The sequence below is a fragment of the Patagioenas fasciata genome, chromosome 3, assembly GCF_037038585.1.
Source record: "Patagioenas fasciata isolate bPatFas1 chromosome 3, bPatFas1.hap1, whole genome shotgun sequence".
NCBI lineage: Eukaryota > Metazoa > Chordata > Aves > Columbiformes > Columbidae > Patagioenas > Patagioenas fasciata.
In genome coordinates this window covers 11,164,070-11,188,033 of record NC_092522.1, presented here as the reverse complement: position 1 = coordinate 11,188,033, position 23,964 = coordinate 11,164,070, and the positions used below count along the sequence as shown (strand labels likewise).

At 45.7% G+C, this 23,964-nt stretch overlaps 1 protein-coding gene across 1 annotated transcript; it reads left to right on the top strand.

Annotated features, from left to right (window-relative positions):
- The first annotated feature begins 255 nt into the window (after positions 1-255).
- ARHGEF33 (Rho guanine nucleotide exchange factor 33) lies at positions 256-16,159 on the top strand. The gene is made up of 13 exons (XM_065835323.1): positions 256-390; positions 1,965-2,086; positions 2,994-3,136; positions 4,438-4,494; positions 5,682-5,897; positions 6,504-6,633; positions 7,895-8,027; positions 8,867-8,950; positions 10,529-10,612; positions 11,401-11,549; positions 12,420-12,578; positions 13,606-14,359; positions 16,022-16,159. Exons 1-13 carry the CDS (start codon positions 271-273, stop codon positions 16,157-16,159), a joined length of 2,289 nt encoding a protein of 762 aa, XP_065691395.1. The 5' UTR covers positions 256-270.
- Positions 16,160-23,964: the final 7,805 nt, after the last annotated feature.

Here is a 23,964-nt window from a genome sequence, read left to right as displayed (position 1 = left end):
CTGTCCAAGACAAATACCTCTTGCCCTGTATTGAGGCTGCAGCACAGGGCTGAACCTATCCCCATGTCTCGCAGCCATGACAGGAAGAGGAGAAAGGGGTCAACACTTTACAGGATGGGTTACACTGAGTTTTCATGCCACTCTGAACCATGGGTGACCCTTGATCACACAGGCACCTGTATCTGGGAGGAGGGACTGAACCCACCATGTTTGTGGTTCCTCTAGTTGCAGGCATTAGCCTCTGAGTTGAAGGCGGGTTTCACAGAAGCGATGCAGGAGCTGTCGCGAATCCAGCATGGTGAGTATGCCCTGGAGGAGAAGGTCAAGAGCTGCCGCTGTGCCATGGAAGAAAAAGTGGCTGAGATGAAGAATTCCCTCAATACTTTCAAGGTAGGAGCATGACCTGTGGGAGGGCTGCATATCTTGGGTGGCATGGGGCAGTCCTCTGCCTGCATCAATCCTTCCTCCTTGCAAAGGAAATGAGCTGGCAATTGTTTCAGATGTACCTGCTGCACTTCTTTTGGCTTTGTGTCTCCCCCGACTACTCCACCCCAAATGTAACTCATGCCCTGGCCAGTTTAGCCTTCCTGATGGGCCGCAGGGCAGCGCTGTGAGCTACCCTGGGCACAGGCAACCCTTGGTTTGGGCTGCAGGTGCAATGAGCATATGGGCTGCTCACAGGCTGCCACTGGGTCATGCCTCTCCCCGGGTCAGGTCTCCTGCATTTCCTGCAGGAACCAGAGCTGCTGTGGAGCAGGGAACTAGCACAAAACCCTAAAACCTTTTGAAGTTGCATTCCCACACGGCTGGGAGGAAGTGGTGCCTGGTTTGATCTGGCCCAAGAGAATAAAGACAAAGGACTAGAGAGAGAGCCTAGCAAGAAGGCTTGATGTACACTTTAAACCAGCCAGCACCTCCATCCAGAAAGTGGATGACTGCCTGTGAGGAGGCAGGCAGAGGAACTCTTTTATTGTTTTCATGGTAAATTTTCCCCATGGGGTTTTGCTGAGTCAATAATACCTTGTGAAGTTAAAGAGGGTTGCTTACTGGAAAAGCCCGTTACTGACCCTGTGATAGGGAGAGACAGATGGCATGGGGCAAAAGGTGCCATGTGGTCCCAGATAAGCAAGGGAGACACCAAGAAATGTAAGGACACATGGCAGAGGTCTCAAAGCAGTCAGAGGCAGGGTTATCCAGGGCATTGTTATAGGGGAAAAGGGGGTTTTAAAATCCAGATACAAAGAATTATGCAAGCAACAGGAAGGCAAAGACTGCTCTCCCTCTGCTTCATGCCCATATTGTCTGTCCAAATGTTGAACTCCCAGCAAAGCCACCTCCTCACTTGGGGAAAATCCCTCTAGTTTGATTTACAAGAAACTCTTGAGTCTCTCCCCTCTCCTCCATCCTCCTGCTCGTGTTGATGAAACCTGCAGGAAATTCATGCATCAGAGAGCTCTACATCTGAGTAAAGCTTATTTGGAACTGCCTGAGGGAGGACGTGCTGACAAGGAGGTTACAGAGGGCCTCATTTCCTTAGGAAACCAGGCTAAAAAGGCAGCTCCAAGGCCTGATTGGCGAAAGCTTATACATGTGTGTGATCAGTCTGCAACCTCAACCAGGCGCAACATGTGAATGCACATGCTGGAGAACTGCAGAGAAATGTGCTTCCTCAGGCCCACATCCAAATGTCATTAGAGGCAGGAGTCCTCCCAGTGCTTTCAACTGGTGGTGGATGAAGCCACCAGTGTCCCACCAGTGCCTTACCCATGTGACATTTGGCTTGCTTGAGTGAGTTGCCTGTAGTTGAATTAAGGATTACACACACAAAGGAAGAGTGTCTAATCACAAAGCCACTCTCTGCAGCACCCTGAAGCAACCCTAGTGCATACCAGCCAGCATTCAAAGGTGTGCTATGTAAGGCTGATGGGCACCCTGGGAATGCTGTGCTTTTGCCTGTTTCTCAGGAGGAGCTCAGCGATGCAAAGTCAATGATTGAAGAAATCAGTGCCAAGCAGGAGGAAATGCAGCAGAAAATTGAGCAGCTGCAGCAAGAGAAGCGGCGGGAATCACGGAAAATGAAAGCTAAGTAAGGGCTTGAACTCCAGGGCTCTGGAAATGCTAATTAGCAGTGGTCTCCATTTTGTTCATTTCTTTATAGCTTAAATTCTTAATATTTTCCTGGCTGGACATGTGTATCAACCCTGATTATTACTGGAAGCTCTAACCTTCAGTTCCCCCCAGGCTTTTAGACAAACACCCCACAGAGCAAACAAAGCAGAAAAACACCAACACTTCCCTGGGATTCCAACAGCAAAATGGCCCCAGCAGCTCTAAGAGAAATCAGGGCCTGGTGAAACACACAGACCTGCTAGAGACATGTTGGGGCAGGATCGTTGTTAGAAAGTCAGGAACCTTCACTATCACAAGCTATTGCTAATGCACACCGATCCAGACAACAGCACTGCATTTTCCCCTTCCAAGCCTGCAGGACTCATCAGGCTCTGGATGGTGCAGTCATATTCTGCTTTCCTCTCGCCAGCCTCCCTTCCTCTGAGCAGGGTCATGCAGGAGCATGTTTGCACACCACTGGGCCACACTGTTGCTGTGATGAAGCAGACAACTCGTCCACCTTGGCCCTGATTAGCCTCCTTCTGAAAACAGAGTTTTGATGATGGGTATACAGCTGCCTTGATGCAAACGCTTTGCAAATCTAGGCTAGCCCCTTAGCTAATTAAGCCATTTAATTAGATAAAATATGCTCTGAAAAAAAGAACAGACCAGAAATAATCCTCTCCTATAACCAGTGGAAGTTTCTTCCAGAACATAGTACATGAACTCCGTCAAAGCCAACTCCTTTCCTGATCTCCGCCAGAGTTGTCCTACTTCTGACTCTGTGCTTGTACTTACCCTGGTGTCTGCCGCAACTGTAGTGTAGGATTTTCACCTGTAGCATTCATACTTTCCGACTGTCTCAATTCTTTGTATTTGTACAGAAGAGCACAGAAGGATGATCATGGGTCACAGACAGTGCCTACACCTCTCCAGGGCAGCCCGTTTCGATCTATTAACCTCCCAGAACCTGTGCTGATCAATGAAGATTTTACAAGTCTTTTACACAACGTGACTTATGAAAAAGGTAGGAAACAGAGTATGCAAATACAGTGGCTTCCCTCAGGAAAAAAATTCCGGAAAAAGGTCACTAGGGTAAGAGGAAACCAAATTTTCCTCAGGTGCCAGCAGCACAAAAAGAGAACAGGGTTTCTCCCCTCGACAGCACTGCTTCTGGGTCTGTGCACGCACCTTGACACAGTGTCTCAGGGTAGCAACCTCGGTACTGGTCTGGATTCAGTAGATGCTGCTCTGTGAACACTGTCCCAAAAGCCATTCCTTACCTCCTCCAAGGAAAGGGAAGCAGGCTGGATCTTCTTCCATGTAACACTAGTGGCACAGAAAGAGCCACATAGGAGTCCCTGATAAAAATGCTACAACCTGTGGATTTGTTTCCATGTAAGGGAGCAAGGCATGGAAAGGATCACAGAGACCGGGCTGACAGAGAACACCTGGTGCCTTTCAGAGGTCAACCAGTGGCTGATTTGACAAGGGGACATGGGAGTTGGAACATAAGAACACTAGGCTGCTGGTGTCACTGCTCCTTGCGTATACACGCTGCTAGGAGAATTACTGCCCCTTGTTAGCTACGGAAGCTGCTAGTCCATGCTGTTAGGGTTACACCTTGACCAGGAAAACACTGTGAAGGCTGGAATCAAAGAAAAGGTGATAGACCAGAGCCTTTTTTTCTATAATTAAATTTGGGGGTCTAAACTTGTCTATCACTCTCATGCTGTTCAGATAAGAAGACATTAAAACCAGATACATTTAAAATGCGAACAAAGGCAGAGATTGGATGAAAACCATGTGCAGTTTTCTGCTCTGCTCAGAATCTGGCCAGTCATGGGCCCCCTCTACCCCACTCTGAGGTGCTATGTTAGCACTCTCCCTTACATCCCTCTTGCACATCCACCTCTCTCACCCACTTCTCCCACTGTCCCTTTCATTCCAGTCGTCTCACCCCTCCACTCTTCAATAAGCTCGTTTCCACCCAAAACTGCAGCCCTGTGTCTGCATCAAGGCTCCATCCTCTTGTTCTGCCTGCTTGATGCCTTGTACCCAATGTGCGCCTACTGAGCAAGGACAAGCCAAGACTGCTCACATTCCTCACAGTACCAAGCACAACAGGGACCTCCACATTAGCTCACCTGCAGCTGCTAACAAAGACCACAACAGTAAAGATCCTCCTTAGTGGAGGATCTGACAGGGGTGTTTCCATAGCAAAAATGGGAAAGACTGGAGAATCTAACCATACTAACTGGGCTTGGCAGGAGGAAGCCTGCTCAGCAGCTGTCTCCTCTTGTAAAGTTTCTCTTTGTTCTTCAACAGTGTCTGACACGAGGATCATGCCAATCGGAGAAGGTGTGAAAGTCGTAGCAGGTCCAGGTAGGAAAATATAAAAGTGTCAAAAAAACAGTAGGACAATGATTCGAGTGCTTGCTTTACTACACTGAAGAAGTGCTTTCAGGGAATGCATTTTACAGGAATGTATTTCACTTTGCCATGTACCTTCATTTTCATACTTGCAGTTGAGATATGAGGGCAAACCTGCATCCCCTGAAGTGCCAAACACCTGACAGACAATGTAAAAGATTGATATTTTGCAGAGAAAGCCTTTCTGCTGCTGCCTTTGCAGAAAGGGAGAAATGAGGCTTACTGATACAGCAAAGAATAATGAGAGCACCATTTTGCCACTTGGGAAGAGATGGTCTTTGCAGTGACTACGCACCAGTAGAACTGGTGAGCTGTTTGTTCATCTGTAAGCTTCCAGATTCCTTGTAGACATGTCTGATTAGTAGCGGAGTAGTTTTTCTGGCAAGAATAAAAATTGGCCTGAAGTAAAAGAAGGGTAGAGTAAGGGGACACTAAGGATCCTGGCCTGTAAAAGGACACATGAGAACAACCATTAGATGTTTGCACTGTTCACTAGCAGCACTCACTGTTCTGGATGGCTCATTTGCTTGAATCCACTAGAAAAAAAAAAAAGAGTGAAAGCTAAGGAAAATGGTTCATTGCAACCCAAATTCAAAGTATTTGCATTAAAGCAATTCCAGCCCAATACCAGCACCCTTCCCTACATTCTCTGTGATTTAATAGCCTTGGACTATCAGTACTGCTGCTGTATAATTACATCAAACTAACAAAAATATTAAGAGCCATGACAGTTTACATCTATTGAAAATGACATTTTAATCCAAATTATAATAATATTTTCTGTTTCTACAATACCTGCCAATTAGTGTCATACTACAAAGTCCTGAAGTGTCCTAAAACCCTGAAGTGCAAGCATACTTGGAATATACGGGGGGTTTTTTTCTAGCTTGTGTCTAATTTTGGACATTATTTGGCCTGAAAATAAAGGCTAGAAGAGTGTATTGTTCTGCCAAAGAGCTCACCAAATGCATTTCATTTTGTAAATTAACACTACAAGGCTACAGCCCTTGTGAAGCACAGAGAACGCTTCAAACTCTCCTTCCAGTACTTTAAACGGATGATAACACAGGTTGGCTGCCTGCTGTAGCATTACCTGCCAACTGAGATATCAAGATCCACACAGCTGTTTGTCATTGCAGGAGCAACCACAGACACAGATGATAGCCTCAAACCTTCATTGGCAACAGAGGGGCAGTCAAAAGTGCATCTGCCCTCAACCGTGTGGAAACAGCCCAAGGACACCAAGGACTGGGGAGATGAATACATTTCCAAAGAGCAACCGGAGAGAGGGAAGGACAAGGGCCAAATCAGATACAGCTCAGCAGACAATATTATATGTGAACCCTCTTTGGCTGGTAAGGACAGAGTGGAAAACTCTGGCCAGAGATGCTTAAAGCTGCACTCATATCTGGTGTGCGCTGGTCAGGAACCAGCTTCTGCAGAGGGAAACACACAAGCCAGTTTCTCCTGCTAGGGGGGTAATATCTCAGGGCCTCAGTCTCTAAGACTTTGCATTTGCTGGTCTGTGCCATCGACAGAATTGCTCTGCACCCAGGACACCCATTTTCCATTCCAAGAACTGGCAGGTTCAGAGTACTGATGGGATTGTGACAGTGTGGTTGCCTAAGTGGGTAAAAAATAAAACTTCTCATTCTGCAGGAAACTGGGTGTGAATCCCTGGTATGAATTGTTTTGCCTTTGATTGCTTGTTTTCTTATTCTTAGAAAAAAATGGTATTCATAGTGGAAAACACACTTGCTTTTGAGTTTTCTTAGCAAACTGTGTCTCTGGTCATGTCTGGGGCATGCTAATTTGGGGAAAGTAGATGTGCAACTACAAGTTATTGGTGTCACTTTTCAACAGTTTCTCCTTTCATGATTTAATGTCACCAGTATAACACAAGGCTGTCCTTGGGGTCAGCATTTCCTTATTTGTTTAACTTAATCATTATCTTCTGGAAGCCAAAAGACAGAACATTGCTTTGGAGCTGCTGGAGTCAGAAAGGAAATATGTCATCAACCTTTCCCTAATCCTGAAGATCAAGGCTACATTGCAAGGGCCAGATGTGAAAAGGAGCACCAAAGAGAGAAGGTATTTGATTTAGTGTGCTCTCTTTTTTATGGAGTTTTCTTCAGTCAATATTCTTTCTGCATCATCCTCTCTCACACTTTTCTTTCATCCACACAGAGATCTTTGAACTTTTAGAGCTTATTTCTAGTTGAATATTGGAAGCAGTGGAAAGTTGTTGCAGTGATTAAAGACTTTCCTGCCTGTCCTTGCATTTTGTCCACCTTGCATCCCAAATCATTTCACTACTACTTCATTTCAGTCTCTTTCTGAGCCCCATCAGTGTCTTACTCTTTGGCATGTGTCCTGCCTGGGAGGGAACAGAGCTTTGTGCCTTCACTGCCTGCTTTGCCCAGTCCACAGCTCCAGCTCTGGAAGCTGCTGCAGGCATAAGCTCCTGGCTAGTGGCTGCCATCCATCAGGTATCAATATGTACAAACGTACACAAGTATTTACACACAGAGACAAGACCAGTGGGACTGAGCCAGCCTAGCAGTTAAACCCAGCTCTTTGCAAAGGCCATCCCCTGTGGCAAGTTGTCTTAGTCCTCAGGATGAGATAGCTCCTAAAAGCTCTCCCCATTCACTCAGCTTTGGCCTGGGAGTTCCCAGCTCTTAAATGCATTTGGAGAGCCCACTCCTTGCTAGCTCTCTCTTTTATATGGTTCTTTCCACCATCCCTAGGAGTCCCACATCCAAGGAGTCATCTGACAGAAGCCCACTGTGGGACATATGCTACATGGGTTGATGTGGACTCATTTAAGCACTTACATGACATATACAGTTCAAACTGAAGCTTGACAGTCCGAAGTGAGTTTTTATTTTTACTCTTCTTCCCTGGGAAATTTCCATCAGGCAAAATATTTTGTTATTTGACATATTCATTCTGATTCTGAATCAGCATAAAATGACAAAAAGGCAGTAGCTCTGCATCAAACAGGGAGCTCTCCTCCAAGCACTCTACAGGATGGCTCAGGACCATGGTCCTGCTTCACTGGCCACAGCAGTATTGCCTTGGGCTTTTTAATTCTGCAAATTCTGGTCAGCTACACAATGCACTAGGGAGTCAGCCTAAGAAACCTTCAGAACACCATAAAAACAACCTACTGGAGAGGGTATCTGCATATGTACATAGCAGCCAAAACAGGGCCTGCTGGTGCAGTCAGGACTCCAATAAAAGTAGTTAATAATACCTGTGTTTGAAGCAAGCCTGTGCTGACCACCCACAAAAGCATGTTTCATCAGTACATGCTCTGTGTAACCAGTCTGACATCATCTCCCTTCAGTTTCTTCCCCAGCTCTTTGCGGTACCTGGTGCAGCAGCATGTCGATTTACTTCACGCTCTACAGGAGAGAGTCCTGAGCTGGCCACGACAAGGGATCCTAGGAGACATCTTCCTGAAATTAACAAATGATGAGGTATGTTAAGGACCTCTCTGGCCTCTTCTGCTGTGATTCATGATGATGTGCTGATGGCTTACAGGTGGGCCGAGATACCTTGCAGCAGAGGAGCTGTGCTGTGAAGCTGTGACTGAGTAAGGCCTTTCAGCCAGCCCCCTTGGAGAAGAGTCCCAGTGCATGGTAGAGCAGAGTGCATGGTAGCCTCTTTGCTGTAGTACTTGTTTGGTCAGGAAGCCCACATGCCAGACCCACTTTGGGGGCATGCAGCCACATAGCACAGCCCTATAATAAATGCAAGAGACCTAGACTTGGTTGCAGGAGCCACACATAAGCCTTGACAGCTTGGATGTTTGTATTCACAGCCAGAGTGTGAAAAGAGTGTGTTTCTTATGTTCCTCTTCCCCAACATACTTTGCTTGGAGTTACGACAAGCACGAGGAAAGGCCTCTTATCCTGTATGGTTTCTAGCTCCAAGTAAAACAGCACTTCCTTCTCGGGGGAAAGGTCTGCCCAGCCCCTGCTGACCACTGGGACCTCTCCTGGAAGGATGTGTAAAAAGTCATCTGATGCTTTATGATTTTGAAGAGTCGTAAATAAGAAAAGTTTCATGCTCTCCAGCCTTTCTACCCTTCCCATCTGCTATAAAGCTGTATACACCCTGCTCAACAGCTGAACACATTTTATTAAACAGCATTTCTTGAGAAGTCCCAAGCCCTGAAAGCTTCACACAGTGTGCAGCTCTGCTGCACTAACGAGCTCCCAGGAGTGATCATGGGGAATCAACAATTTTTCATTCTCGCTGGCTCTATGACCAGAAATTTCTCTGAAGTTTCTTTGTTCTTTTCTTCTTTTCTAAGAATAATTTCCTGGACTACTATGTTGCTTACCTGAGGGACCTGCCAGAATGCATCTCTCTGATCCACGTGGTGATCCTGAAGGAGGTAAACTTCCTGTCTGCTTCACAGACACGTAATGACAACATGCAAGCCTGGATCTCTTCATGTTATAGAATCATAGAATGGAATAATAGAATAGTTTGTGCTGGAAGGAACCTTCAAAGGTCATCTAGTCCAACCCCCCTGCAATGAGCAGGGACATCTTCAACCAGATAAGGTGACTCAGAGCCCTGTCCAGTCTGGCCTTGAATGTCCCCATGGATGGGGCATCTACCACCTCTCTGGGCAACTTGCACCAGTGTTTCACCACCCTCATTGGAAAAAGTGTCTTCCTTGTATCTAGTCTAAATCTCCTCTCCTTTAGTTTAACACCATTACCCCTTGTCCTATCACTCCAAGTCCTACTAAGAAGTCTGTCCTTTTTAAATACTGAAAGGCCAGAATAAGGTCTCCCTTGAGCCTTCTCTTCTCCAGGCTGAACAACCCCAGCTCTCTCAGCCTGTCCTCACAGCAGAGGTGTTCCAGCCCTCTGATCATCTTGGTGGCCTCCTCTGGCCCCTCTCCAACAGGGCCATGTCTTTCCTGCACTGAGGGCTCCAGAGCTGGACACAGGACTCCAGGTGGGGTCTCACCAGAGCAGAGCAGAGGGGCAGAATCACCTCCCTCACCTGCTGGCCACACTCCTTTTGATGCAGCCCAAAATACAACTGGCCTTCTGGGCTGTAAGTGCACATTGCCAGCTCATGTCCAATCTTTCATCCACCAGTACCCCCAAGCCCTCCTCCAACAGGGCTGCTCTCAATGTCTGCCCATGATAGAACTCTTTTACCACTCCACTTGTTCTGTTACCAAATGCCAGTTTCCTGAACATTGCCATGGCTGATGTTCAGACATGAACCTATAAAAGGCAGCTTTAACATGTTCATCACTGTGTGTAACCAGAGCTACATTTCTGCTGTGACATATGAAATAGTGTCTCAGATCAAACCTCCCAAAAAGCTTGTATATGCACATGCTGTCCAGACCTGTCCCAGGCAAATGGTGTCTCCTGGAAAATGGGGGACTCATCCCAACAGACCAAGAGCGAGAGCTTTAAATGCTTTAGAGAAAAAACAGTCTCTGCTTCTCAGCTTCAGCTATTTGGTGTCACATCCTTGATTCTTGTCTTAAATCAGGAAAGTTAAACATAAAGGTAGTTTTAAAGTACTAGACCACACTAGTTTGCTTCCAAGAAATCTTAATTTAGAAGTCAATCTCATTCAATTCAATTGGGCCTAAACTAAGAACTTAATTCTGAATAGTATCTACATGGGGTTTCAATGAAGCTTAACTCACACACTTGAAACATACACCCCCCCTAATTATTTAGGCTGAGTATCCCTCATTGGTGGCCTCCAACCTAAGGAAATTCATCCTTAGTATTGCTGGTAGAAGGTGTTGCAAATATCCCTTCCAGAAGTAAGATGAAGACTGGTGTATTGTCACACACAACTGTCACTGGACTGTCATGCTCCTGCAGTCTGTTATAACTACTTACAGCATAACTACTCATTAAACTCCAGAACCACCTGTAATTAGACATGTTTTATGGGTGGCACTCTGAAATTGCTTTCTCTGTTTCAGGTAGAAGAAGAAATCAAGTCTGATCTCTACATTCTGTTCTTCCATATAGTCCAGCGAATCCCTGAATACCTTATTCATCTACAGGTAGGCCCCCAGGATGGAAACTGTCTTATTGAACTCTTATTTTAACATGTGACTTTTAACTCAGAGCTGGCATTCAGGTCTATACAGGTACAAGGTTTCTGGCTAACACAGTGGGTTCTCTGAAAAAAAAACTTTTGAAAGGCAAAGCCAGCTGAGAATATCTTAATCTTCATCATTTTCACCTGAAGCATGCTTCTATTTGCCCGTTTTTCCATTTGGTCTGACAGAACCAACTTTTCTCCCCTGGGAAGCTGGAAGCTCTGCTGCCTGCTGCTCTGGGAGAACAGGATGCCAGAAATCTACTGTGAACTCTGACCTATCTCCTTTAACAGAGCTGGCCTATTTGCTGAGTGTTAGCTGCCTGTTAGCCAAGAGACTGAGAATGCCAGAGGCTCCTAGGGCCCAATCACCTTTCCTACACAGAGCCTGCTGATAAAGAGTTCTAGTTCACAGGAGGGTTATCTGAATTGTACTAAAAATTTTCAGATAAGAAAAATCACACAGAAAGGAAGCCTTATAAAACCAAGAGACTGGTTTATGCATCCAATGCATCACCCATGTATCCCATTATTACATTTACAGTGGTAACTTGTGTATTTGCACTGGAGTAGTAGGAGGCAGGCCCCATTCAAGTCCCTCAGAAACCGGTGCTGCCTAGAAGAGCTCCCATGCTCCCACAGGGCAGCGTCATGGGCATTCCAGAGCACTAATCCATGTTCCCAATAGCACCTTCTCCCCAAAAAGGGTTCGGATACCCTCCAGACAACCTCCTCTCCTCTGTGCCTTAGAATGTCCTGAAGTTCACTGACCAAGAGCATCCTGACTATTACCTGCTGCTGGTGTGTGTGCAGCGCCTCCGGGTTTTCATCTCACACTATAGCCTCCTCTTCCAATGCAATGAAGACCTGCTTATACAGAAGAGGAAAAAGCTGAAGAAGTAAGCACAACATCAGCTCATTCTCTCTATCACCAGGGAAAGGGAGGTGTGGGGGAAGCCTAGAAACAGGGGGTTTAGGTCTGGGCAAGGTTAACAGGCACATTGCTCTGTTGAACTTAAACAAAGCCCTTTCCATATGGATGCTGGATAAGACCCACTATTAGCATTTGTCTTCCATACTGAGGTCAGATTCGCGTTGGGCCCTTCTGTCTAACTCTGAGAGCAAAAGGAAAACGACTTTAATAATTCTAAACACAGCAGCCACATGTTTTATGGGAACATTTGATTCCTTAAGCATCTGATGGCAAAGTCCCCAGTGGGAGAATACATGGGGACTTCGCTGCTTGGAGCCCTGGTGAATGTCAAAACTGTTGCCTGAAGCCCTCACAGGTTAAGATGAAGAAAGAATAGTGCCATCTTACTTTACTGCGGGAGTGGAGTGGGAGAAACAGAAGCCTCCCATAAACTGAGATGAGCTGTGATAGAAATGACCCTAAATTGTAGATTCTCAAGTTGTGGTTCAGAATTGTTCCTTGAAATCAAGACTTTACTAAAATAAAAATCTGTTTGCCGTTCCTCCTGGTGATGATTTACTGAGGACAAGATCCAACTTCAAGGGAAGCTTTCAAATGTGGTGGGTGTTAAAGGGCTGGAGCAGACTGCTGGGGAGGGATTGCTATCAGGAGAGGCATTAAGAACAGGACTTCTGGCTAACTGGGACAGATTAGGTGGAAGAGGTTCTCCATGGGGCGGGCAGAGGTGAATGGGAATACTAAGGTCCCCTCCCAGCCCTGTTTTCTGTGATTCTACATGCTCGTGCTCATACCCTGCCTTATTTCTTAGCACGACGATGGATTTCTCCTCCCTCAGGTCATCCCTGGTGAAGCTGTACAAAGGTCTCACCTCCCAGTGTACGAGCCAAGAAGTTTCTCCAACACCCAGTGCGGCATCTATCCGGGACAGTGGGATCCACTCTGAAGAGACAATACAGCCCTTCCCACCAGGACCTTCCTCTGGCGCGACAACCCCGTAAGCCTGTTGTCCTGGTAGAAGGCTTTCAAAGTAGGCTGAAAACTCCTCACCCATACTATGCCAGTGACTCCAAGCAGTTATAGACTGTTGTTTCCAAGACTTCTTCCTATGTATGCACAGAGAGATGGAGGGCTGGCACCTTCCTGCTATGCACTACCATGTGGTTTACAAGCAGGAAACATTTCAGGGCTTTGCCCAGGGCTGTCAATGCTCTTGCTAGTTGTCTTATCAGTGTACCAGGGAAAAATATGTATTTGTGCAGGCCTAACAGCAGTGTGCACAGTAACACTCTGCCAACATTCACTGCCAACATTACAAGAGCTAGGAAACATGACCAATGTGTCCAACTAGCGAAAAAAGTACTTTTCCACACAGCACGTCATTGAATGATGGGACTCACTATCACAAGATGCGAGTACAAATGGGTCCAAAACACACGACTAATTCAAGAAAGACATTATGTCCCCAGAAGATGGCAGTCGGACTTTCCTAACTAGTGTTCATTAAGGTCCATGGAGGTGCACATCCTGCACCTGATACCTCATCCAATGCAGTACTCTCTGCTCACTTACCTGGAACACACGGAAGGTCGGAGCCCTCTAAGTACTCCTGACACAATTGTGGGGACAAAGTCACCTTCCCCAAGAGAGGAACCTTGTCCACAAACAGAACACAAGAAAGTAAGACACAACCCCTACATTACAGAAAGAGAAGGAAAGTAGCAATCCAAAATGCAGGAAAACATGACAGAGATGGAGCAGTTGGCTTCTCATCTCAGTTTCTATTAATTTCATGGTGTAGAGAACCAAAGTCAGCCGGAGCTACTGGATAAGCAGTTCTACCTTTGCAAGTTTGTGCCTGCTAACCCAGCCAAGCAATTTCTATTAGCAGCAGCTCTGTTACGTTTTGGACTCAAAAACAAGAGAATGGGGCTGGGGAGGTGGCGGGGTAGGGGGTTTGTCATACTCTCAGTCATGCTTTAGTATTACACTTTCTTCTGTTTGTTTTGTTTCTTATTTTTAAGGCATTTGATGCCCCAGATGAAGAAACCCCAACCAACCATGATGGAGAACATCCAGGCTGTAAAGACCCCTGACTGGGAAATGGAAAGTAGAAAACATGAGAGGCCAGAGAACATCCTTTCATCTTCTCAGCTCACAGAGCAGGAACTCAAGGCTCTGACAGCCCCCTTACAATCTATCCCTGAAATGGAATATGAAGCACCACCAATTGATGCAGTGGGAAATACTGAGAGAGGCATCAGGAGCTCTGTGGAGCTGCTGCAGGATGCAAGGAACTTTGCACCAAACTATGAAGAGTTCGACTACCCTGGGGAGGTTTTCACCACGCCAGGCCCCTATGAAGATGACACCTTCCAAAACCTCGCTCTCTTTGAGAATTGCTCCCCAGCCTCTTCTGAGTCCAGCTTAGACATTTGCTTCCTTAGGCCTGTTAACTTCACATCAGAACCAGAGAGGACAGATCATGCCTTACAGCCATTGCCTAAGAGCTGCACTCCCGTAAGCAGCAGTACGTACAAGCGCGAGATGTTCCACAGCAAAGGCAAGCAGCTGAGCAGGTCTCTGAAGGAGCTGCCGAGGAGTGCTGAGGGTGTGAGCACCAGACTCTACAGCACACGGAGCAGCAGTGGGAGCCGGCTGCAGCAGAAGCAGGAGAGGAATGTCCAGCCTCACATGATCTCAGCCTCATCTCGAAGCTCCCAAAGGAGCTACTTCCCCCCACAGAGAGGAGTGGGTGAAAAACCCAGCTTTTTGGAAGTAAGGAGGCTTAAATAGGATGAGGAAAAAGAAAAAAAAAAAAGACGTGGTGGTGCAGAAGCAGCAGCAGCAGGAGAAAGATCAGTTAGGGCAGAACATGCCAAAATAGCTCCCAAGTCCACACATTCTAAGTCCTCATTTGCATGTACATGCCCAAGGGAGGGACAAGGCAGCTCCTTTTCACACACATCTTCCCAGGGATAAGCGGTGGTTCGAGGCACACAGCTGGCTGAGTGACAGCTAGAACACCCTGGAGACAAGCTACCCTGACGCGTGTCTCAGCTGCCACTGAGCTTCCCCCGCAAGTAACTGTTGGATCTGATCAGGGTCACTAAGTATGCACAAAGCTGTTTGAAATTAGTGCTATAGGGTTGCACCCAGTTAAAAAGGTGCCCTCCGCTGGCTGTGAAGAGTGCTGGGTTAAGAAAAACCAATGGATTTAGTATCAGAGCCTCAGCTACTGTAAACCAGCATGACTCAGCTGAACTCAACCCGTTTACACCAGCAAGGATCTGGTCAATGGGTTTTGTTTCACCTGTGTTTGTTGCATTGATCACAGACCCATGCTGAAGTCTGTGTGAAAACAGAGACCTGCCACCACGTTCCTCAGACAACCACTGGCACGACAGATGGCACTCTAGCCCTTCAGGGACACCAGGTCTCGTAGGAACGTTTGTATAGCCTGCAGCACCTGTTTGGAATCAGCTTTGAGCTGCTGCAGCCAGGGAGGGAGATGCTCTTCACACTTCTGGGAAAGAGGCTGAGGGTGCTGTGAGGTGCTCAACTAGTTATCCTAGTGCTTACCCTCCTGTTAAAATGAGGCAAGATGCAGATGATAATAGGAGGAAGGCTTCAACAACTGAAAAGGCAGCAGGGAAACCTCAAAAGAAAAACAGGATGAAAAAAGCCTAGTGAGTGATTGAGGTGGTGGACAGCTGAGCAGGGGAGGTGAGAAAGAGGGAGAAGAGCGAAACAGGCACCTGTGAGCTCTTTCACACTCACCTGCACAGAGCTATGGCCCACAGCAGGGTGCAGATGTCAAGCTAGTCAAGAACTGCAGGACACGTTCTTTTCCACAGAGCAAAGGAGACCACCATGGCAGTGGTGGGAAGAACTGGAGAAAAGGGACTCGTCCAGACCCTTGCTGAGAGGAACGTGGCACTCTCCTGAAAGGGGAAGAGATCTTTTAGTGGCATATTTACCTCAAGGTGTGTGCGCTAATGAAGCCTTCTGCCCCACAGATATAAAACCAGGCACCAGCAGAGACAACAGAAGAGTCTTTCACGCCCTATCAACTCAAGAAGCCCGAAGCCTCCTTGCCCTAGGGTAAACAGAGCTCATGAGCAAGGGGAGAGCAGGAAGTTCCTTCAGCTTCCCATGCTGGCTTGCTCCCTTGTTAACAAAAGGGGCTAGTAAGGTCTCCCTAAGCTAGCAAGGAAGGCTCCAAGTCCCTCTAACAACACTTATCTCTTCACTCCTCTGCCTCAGAGCCAGCAACAAGCTGTCTGCAGAGGTGCCAGTGCTGCCAAGGCATGAGTGACCTGTTGTCTCCCAGCCTTGCCAGCACCTCCTCAACCACCAGGTCCCTCCTAGCAGAGAAAGAGAGAAGGGGACAAGTATGTGAGGTTGCAAATGCTGGTTAAATTGTCTTTTCCCTTTTAGGAGCTCCATGCAGAAGACAACACCAGGTTCTGCCAGAAGGATGACAATGAGCAAACATCCTTCAGCGACCACAACCCACGGCACGAGCCCAAAGGGGGTTTCCGGAGCTCCTTCCGCAAGCTCTTCAAAAAGAAATAAGCAGCCCCAAGAAAGGCAGGCCACAGCCTAAGCGCGACAGGGCTTTCACAGGCCCCTGAGGGTGGAGACAGACAGCGAGGCCCCAGGATCCCCCCTGACTAACACAGTAGGGGAGGGGTGGGGGAGAGGAGACTGTCACAACTGCCTTACAAATGCATCCTGCTCTTCCTAGTGCAGGGCAGGGCCAGGCTATGGGTTGAAGTGGAGCTCAGCCAGCAGGTCCAATAAGCACAGGAACTTGCTAGCTTTCACCCCTGCCTGACTTCACTTCCTTAGAGTTTTGGAAAGCTTTGGCTGAATCCTGCTATCTTCTCCTCCCCCTCATCTCCCTACGCTGCTTGATTTGCCATACATCTTTGCTGTCCCAAATTCAAGCCAGGTCTAATTTGGGCTCACCCACAACAAAGGGGTTACCTCTGCAGCTTTGGCATCCTGTCCAGAAGTATGGAATCCTCCTCTTTCCTCCACTTTCCAAACAATAAACACCATCAAAGATGTCTTCCAGGAGGCCAACTCGCATTACCCTGCTGGTTTGAGAAGGTCTAATAATCATCAACTGAAGCACATGGGCTTTATACTGCTTAATCAGCAGCATCCTTTCTTTTGGACTTTCATCACTCCCCAAAATCCTCCTTCACCTTTTATGCGGCCTGCTGTTTCTCGATTCACCGCCTGCCGTATGGATCTCTGCTCCCGCTGCCGAAATTTCCTGTGTATCCAGCTATGTGACTCAGGCTGAGCCCAGGGCCTGTCACCAGAGACAAAGACTCTTCTCCACCCTGTCCTCACCATGGATAGATGCAGACACTGACACAGCCAACGAGTGTCCTGGCTCCTGGTCTGTAATACACCTGAAATACTCTTTGCTATCTCACTTTGGCCTGACACCACCTTGCAAGCCCCATCATGTGCAGCACCCTGCTTTGGAACAGTTCTTCCAGCTAAAATTGAGGCACTAGGGCCGAGAACTTGATTGGTGGCCCATGTTGAAAGCCACAAGCCCTCGGTACTCTTCCTCCCACAAGGACACATTCATGCCACCCTCCTTACATCTCGACATGGCAAATCCTCAGTAACGCCGCTCTCTGCAGAAGACTATAGCTTTTCCTAAAAAGTTAGCATGGAGAGAAACTCAGCCCACTCATGTGACATCCATGTCGCACTGCAGCAGCAAGAGCACCACTGGCACAGGGCTGTGGTGTCAGCTTGAAGCTGGGGCATGCTGAGGGCGGTTTCTAGAGGAAGTGTGGTTTTACCACCTTACTTCGGCAGCATTGAGACACTGGTCTGTCATAAAGAACAGCTTCACCTGAAGAGGTTGTGAACTGTCTCGGGGCGGGGGGCGGGGACAACAGCAACATTTTTGGGGAAATATGCAAGGCTGTGAGATTACGGGCTTGGGACTCCAACACCAGCACAAGGGTGACAATCTGGTACCAAGAGAAGAGCACCCGCCATGCTGCATGGCTCTCGTGGCAGCGGTGCAGCGAGAGCACAGAGCAGGTGTATTCAGCTGCAGTGACAAACCCCTGCTGCAGACACAGTGTCAATCGACCTGCGCCTACCATCTGCTTTTCTTCCTCCTTTGTTGTAAACAAAGAGGTGTGTGAGAAAAGGGTTATCCACCCAAGACAGAAAAACCTGTCCTTTATTTCAAAGTTTTCTCAACGGTTCAAAAAAGTGACCAAGCAAAAGCCCAGAGATTAAAATATTTTAGCTGATGCCTGCCCCATAGGTTTTACTGGACCCAAAAGAGATCCCCAAAATCCACTTCTCTTCCTTACAAGGAGGAAAAAGATATGTCATCCTAACCGCTGCCTTCCCCCCTGCCCCCCTGTCTTTTAGAAACTATTCTGGGGAAGATTTTTTTTAATAGAAGGTCTTTAATGACAAAAAGCCTTCCCATTTCTTTCTCTCTCCCTCACATCCTTGTTACAAATTCCCTGGCTCCCCCCAGTCAGGGCCGCTCTACACTGACCAGCCACTGCATCACAAAGACACTTCCTAGGACTCTGCAGCTTTAAGTCAGACAGCACAGGGCCAGGTAGAAATACGTAAGAAGAGCCAGAGACTTGTAACTGAAGCATCAAGCAAAGCCTGTTTGTTCTGCAAAGGAATTGCCCATAGACAGACCTATTTGATTGTCTGTGGAACCAGAATTATATTTAATATGGACAAGTTTCCACTGTAACAGACTGATGTTGCCAAGGGCTCTGATGCTTTTGTCTTTGGTTTCATATATAACACTTCTGTCCTTCGGAGAACAAACTTAGGCTTGCCAGGCAGATGCCAGGACAGAAACAGGACAAAAGGGAAAACCTACCTGCTAACATCTCCTGGGTGAGGAAATCCTTCCAAAGTGGCAGACCCTTGCTTGTAAAACGCATGTGGATTTTAGCTTGTTTTAGTGATTTAAGGCATGGTCGGAATTGATGGTTATTTCTTTCTAGTTCTGTATGAGTTATTGCTTCCGGGCCTATACTTATCATTTGAGATGTCCTTGTACCTGCTCAGAATCTGCAAATGTAAATAAAATGAATGAACGATGCTCAGCACCACATAGAAACACAACCTCTTGCAGGATCCTATCGAACTTCACCTTTAGTGTATGTGTGTGCTCTAGATTATTTTTCTTCCTGTGCCAAATAAACGTTGCTTTTAAATAACACGGTTGCCTCTTTTGCACTCAATCAACCATAAAGCTGCACCTAATAAAAGAAGAAACATATTTTTCTGAGGCAACATTACTTACAAAATACTGATCCTCTGTACACAGAGTCATGTGAAAAGACTTTCCATACACCTGGTTCCAAGACTCTCCCCCAGCACTCAGCTGACTCACTCTCTAGGCTTCTGGTCAAGATCCTGCTAGTGCATCTCTAAGTCTACTAAATTTATATAACACAGGCTCTTTCTCCTCCTTTTTTCCCCAAGAGTTGCAATGTATCCTGGCTTCCTCCACAAGTTCTTAAGAATATTTTCACCTCAGTACAAGTAATGTACAAGAACAAATATTCTTTGGTAAGTGCAAGGAATCCAGTTGCTTTTTCCAAATGCTACACAAAGTTGTTTGGGTCCCTTGGTCGTGCCTGAACAGGAGAGGAGCTGGGGTGTGTGTAATACTGTCTTTGGCCACTTTGGTTTGGTAGGGTGGATTCAATGGAGCAGGCTACCGTGAATATTAAGCAGCTTCTACTTGCGAGTAGTTTTCATTTATTTTCTCTTATTTGAAAGCAGATGTTTTGCCTATTGCCAGATAATAGATCATAAATACAATGTCCCTTCATTTACTGCAACCTGATTCAATGAGATGTAGGCTCTTATATGAAATTACCTACCCCAAAAATTCATACAGTAGAATTCAAGAGACAGTATTTACCCATAGACTGCAGATCCTTTGATGCATTAGGTTGTGATAGAAAGCTGCAGAGCTGGAGTAACACCTCCAATTAATAAACTTGTGCAAGAGAACAACACAGTTGAAGGGCCATTTTGTGTCCCCTACCGTATATACACCTTGCTTACCTGTCTTCACGTAGTTGCTCAAAGTCAGTTTGTCTTTTAGTATTTTACTATCCTGAGTAAAACCGACATCTGTAGCAGACTCCTGCTTGTCCTTAATGTAAAGCACACAGTATTTAAGCTTAAGGTAACCAGTCTCAAACTACAAGGACTTCCAGTGTACCTTACAAATTCAAAGTGTAAACTTCTGGGATACACAAGGGTTTTTTTTTAAAAAAATATTTTTAGGACATATCTTTTAATGCCAAAAGGTAACAGCTACTCTTACACTTACAATTACTCTTACAATTACACTTACAATTCCAGCAACGTGGACCCCTGATCATCTACCCTTCTTTTTAAAGGTATTCTATTCTTTCATAAAAGGCATGTTTGACAGCTACCAAAATTGTCGTGCACCTGACATATGGTGTTTTCATTTATTTTTCCTTTTCAATTTTTCAGCCACCTGATACAGAATTTCACATTTGCTGGCTAGAAAGTTTAAAAAGCGACTCATTTTTTTACTTTGTTTGCTTCATAATGCTGCAGCAGTTGGCTACTTAATGCACTATTTTTCACTGAAGGCAAAAGGGAAATTTGCTCAAAGTTGACAGAAAAATGCACTTAAGGGTGTTTTTTAAATGGAAAATAAGGCATGGCATTTACAAAATTAGTTTAAAATGCTTTTGGTTTTACAACTATACTGGGCCACAGGTTTCTCTCTTTAATGAATAATTTTTAAAAAAGGCTTCAGCCCATTAATAATCTAGGTTTTGAAACAGTAATTCAATGACTAAGAGTGGGTTTTCGGGGTGGGGCAGGGCAACCCATAAGAAGTTACAAACTTCTTAACATCCTCTTAAAGCAGCCCTTTGGAACAAGTCCCTCCTTGCTGGCTGGCAAAGAAGGCAAGGACAAAGTCAACCAGAGACTTTTGCATACTGCATTAAGAAACATTTTGTTTAACTTTCATACAACCTGTAAGACAAACGTTAACAAATGAGGGGCTCTTTCCAGCTGAGCTGAAATTGCAGCAATGCTAGAAATACCAGTACTAGTGGCTGCCTCTGTAAAATGCCACATTAGGCCGAGACAACAGCCGCAAAGAAAGGAACTGATGCTTATTATAATGCACTGGTGTTGCCGCACAGCCTGCTGTGACGAAAATTTGTTCCAGCACCTTTTCAGAGTGAAAAGAAACTTCCAAGTATGTAACAAAATAAACCTCCCTGAAGCACAATAACTTGCTGCCTTCAACAGTGGTACCTACAGTGACAACACCAAGCTTGAATCAGACCCAATTAAACAGAAAGTCTAATTTAAGATACACACAAAAGAAAAATAATTAAATGTCCCACAAAGTTGCCAATCTAAATCTTTAAGGATCTAAATCCAGTGCATCAGCATAAACATACTCTTACCGACACAGACCTGTCCCTCCCTGATTTAAGAGAGGGGCATATTAGAGAAACAGGTTAGCCCACACTGGAGATGGCTTCTTCAGGAGCACTCAAATGCTTCCACAGTATCGAACCTGCAGCAGGATAATATTCGTCATCAGCAGACAGTTACAGAAAATCTGCCTGAGCTGCTGAATGTCATGACAACAGCATGTTGAGGTCACCAGGCAGCACAATATCTGACTCCATACAGCACACTGAACAGGAGCAAATGCACACCACTTGCAAAATCATAGAATGGTTTGGGTTGGAAGTGACCCTCAAAGCTCATCCAGTCCAACCCCTCTGCCATGAGCAGGGACATCTTCAACCAGATCAGGTTGCTCAGAGCCCCGTCCAGCCTGGCCTTGAATGTCCCCATGGATGGGGCATCTACCACCTCTCTGGGCAACTTGCACCAGTGTTTCACCACCCTCATTGGAAAAAGTGTCTTCCTTGTATCTAGTCTAAATCTCCTCTCCTTTAGTTTAACACCATTACCCCTTGTCCTATCACTCCAAGTCCTACTAAGAAGTCTGTCCTTTTTAAATACTGAAAGGCCAGAATAAGGTCTCCCTTGAGCCTTCTCTTCTCCAGGCTGAACAACCCCAGCTCTCTCAGCCTGTCCTCACAGCAGAGCTGTTCCAGCCCTCTGATCATCTTGGTGGCCTCCTCTGGCCCCTCTCCAACAGGGCCATGTCTTTCCTGCACTGAGGGCTCCAGAGCTGGACACAGGACTCCAGGTGGGGTCTCACCAGAGCAGAGCAGAGGGGCAGAATCACCTCCCTCACCTGCTGGCCACACTCCTTTTGATGCAGCCCAAAATACGACTGGCCTTCTGGGCTGCAAGGGCACATTGCCAGCTCATGCCCAATCTTTCATCCACCAGTACCCCCAAGTCCTTCTCTGCTGCTCTCAATCCTTTCATTCCCCAGCCTGTATTGATAGCAGGGTTTGTCCTGATTCAAGTGCAGGACCTTGCACTTGGGGATGCCAGCACTTAAAAAATCCCAGGGGGCTTTTCTGAGCTAACACACAACCACAACAGTCTAGAAGAAAATTAACCAACCCAGGTGATGCTTCACTGTTGCACTAGACTATACATAAAGTAGAAATCTTAAACTGAAACAGCTATTAAGTACTCCACATATTAAGTTCTGCTGACCTCTATAAACCTGCCTACAGAGTCTGCAGTTGTTTAGTATGACTTTCAGCCATACATCAGGACTCCAGAGTAATACAGCAACTCACCTAACCTCCACACTAGCATGTTCCATTGTCCTGGCCACATCATCATCGCAGGACACACCAGACCCTCCAGGGTCATTTTACCAAGGAGACCTTCTGTGTGAAAAACAGTGTCACAAATGTAAACATGGTCAAAATAAGAAGTCATTCCAGATTAAATAATTTTTAACGTAAACAAAGTTGTCCTTTGACCAGTCAGTGTTTTAGCAGTTGTAGTCAAAACTCCTATTCTAAACTTAACAGGTTTGATTTTCACCCTGTCTTCCCTGTTTGCAGCTGAGTCAACACGATGATTTGTGCGCTGTCCGACTGACCCATTCTGCTGGGCTCCAAAGCACGTTCAGGTTATGTTCTTGCATGGTGACCATTATCACCTATTTTCCAAGTACCTCACCAGTAAAGGACTTTTATCCTCAACCACAAAGACACAAAACAGCTTTCCCCATCTCAGAAAGGGAAACAGACCTGCTGACAATTCAAGAAACCTGTTGATTAGCAGGATCCATGTGAGATCTCTCCTTCTGGCTGAGCAACTTAACCACTGGATCATTCCTTCTGCATGGTCTGTCTTGGCTGCCAAATAGCACAGACAAGAGTATACAGAAGACACACCAGGTCTCAATTCAAGGAGTTTTCCCTGATAATCCACCAATGAGCTAATAATTTAGATGACATTGCCAACAGCATGCCCATCATGGTATTGATATCCAAAGACCTGATAATCTAAACCACGCCTCCTGTAGCTTGAGGGTTTTTACAAAGCTCCCACATCATATTCTCTGCTGAAACAAGGTTTAGAGATCTTCACTTTTCCTTCTTTTGCCAGGAAAATATTTCAAAACAACATTGCAAAGACATCAAAAAGATAAACAACTGACAAATTCCAACATTTGACTATGACGAAAATTGTCATTCTTGTTAATGAAATCAGAACACTCTCTGAAATGTAATGACCACACTAAAGGATGAAGGGTCACTGACAAACAGCATTGCAGAAAGCATTAAAAAAAGGTGATTTCCATTATCATTCAACTAACACCATCTCTAATGACAGAGCTTTCCAAGATGCTGAAACATATTCTTCTTCCAAAGAGAAAATGTGGTAGAATTTTACTTTGACCCATGAGCCATATTACCTGAAGACGAGATACTTTACACTTCACATACATGGTGTAGTGGAGATCACAGAGCTTCATTTCTTCAATAACTGCCAAGTATTACTGTCATTGTCTAGAGTTGAAGAGTAGTACGCAGGTCTATGAATAAACCATGTCATGATACTTATACCAGTACATGTTCTGTCATGTGTATTTTGGACATAGAAAGCTACTGTAAAGATTAATAAGTTTGAGTTTTTCTAACAAGTGTCATACAGGAGGTGTGAGAAGTTTTTTATAACATATAATAATTCAATTTGGGAGTAATCCAGCTTCTCAAATATTAATAAATTATTACTCTAACACATACCAAACCCAACTTCTCTTTAGACTCTTATTACTAAAATACATACACTGAACTAGGAAAAATATGTACCACAATATGTGCTTTTATCTCCTTTAGTACTTAACTGAAAAACTGAGTTGTACATTTGTCCATATAATAATTTAGCATATG

Coding starts and splice junctions, on each gene's coding strand:
- ARHGEF33 (XM_065835323.1), top strand. CDS start 271: ATGCAGGAGCTGTCGCGAATCCAGCATGGTGAGTATGCCCTGGAGGAG. Junction 8,951..10,528: donor ACGTGGTGATCCTGAAGGAG/GTAAACTTCCTG, acceptor TCTCTGTTTCAG/GTAGAAGAAGAAATCAAGTC. Junction 12,579..13,605: donor TCCTCTGGCGCGACAACCCC/GTAAGCCTGTTG, acceptor CTTATTTTTAAG/GCATTTGATGCCCCAGATGA.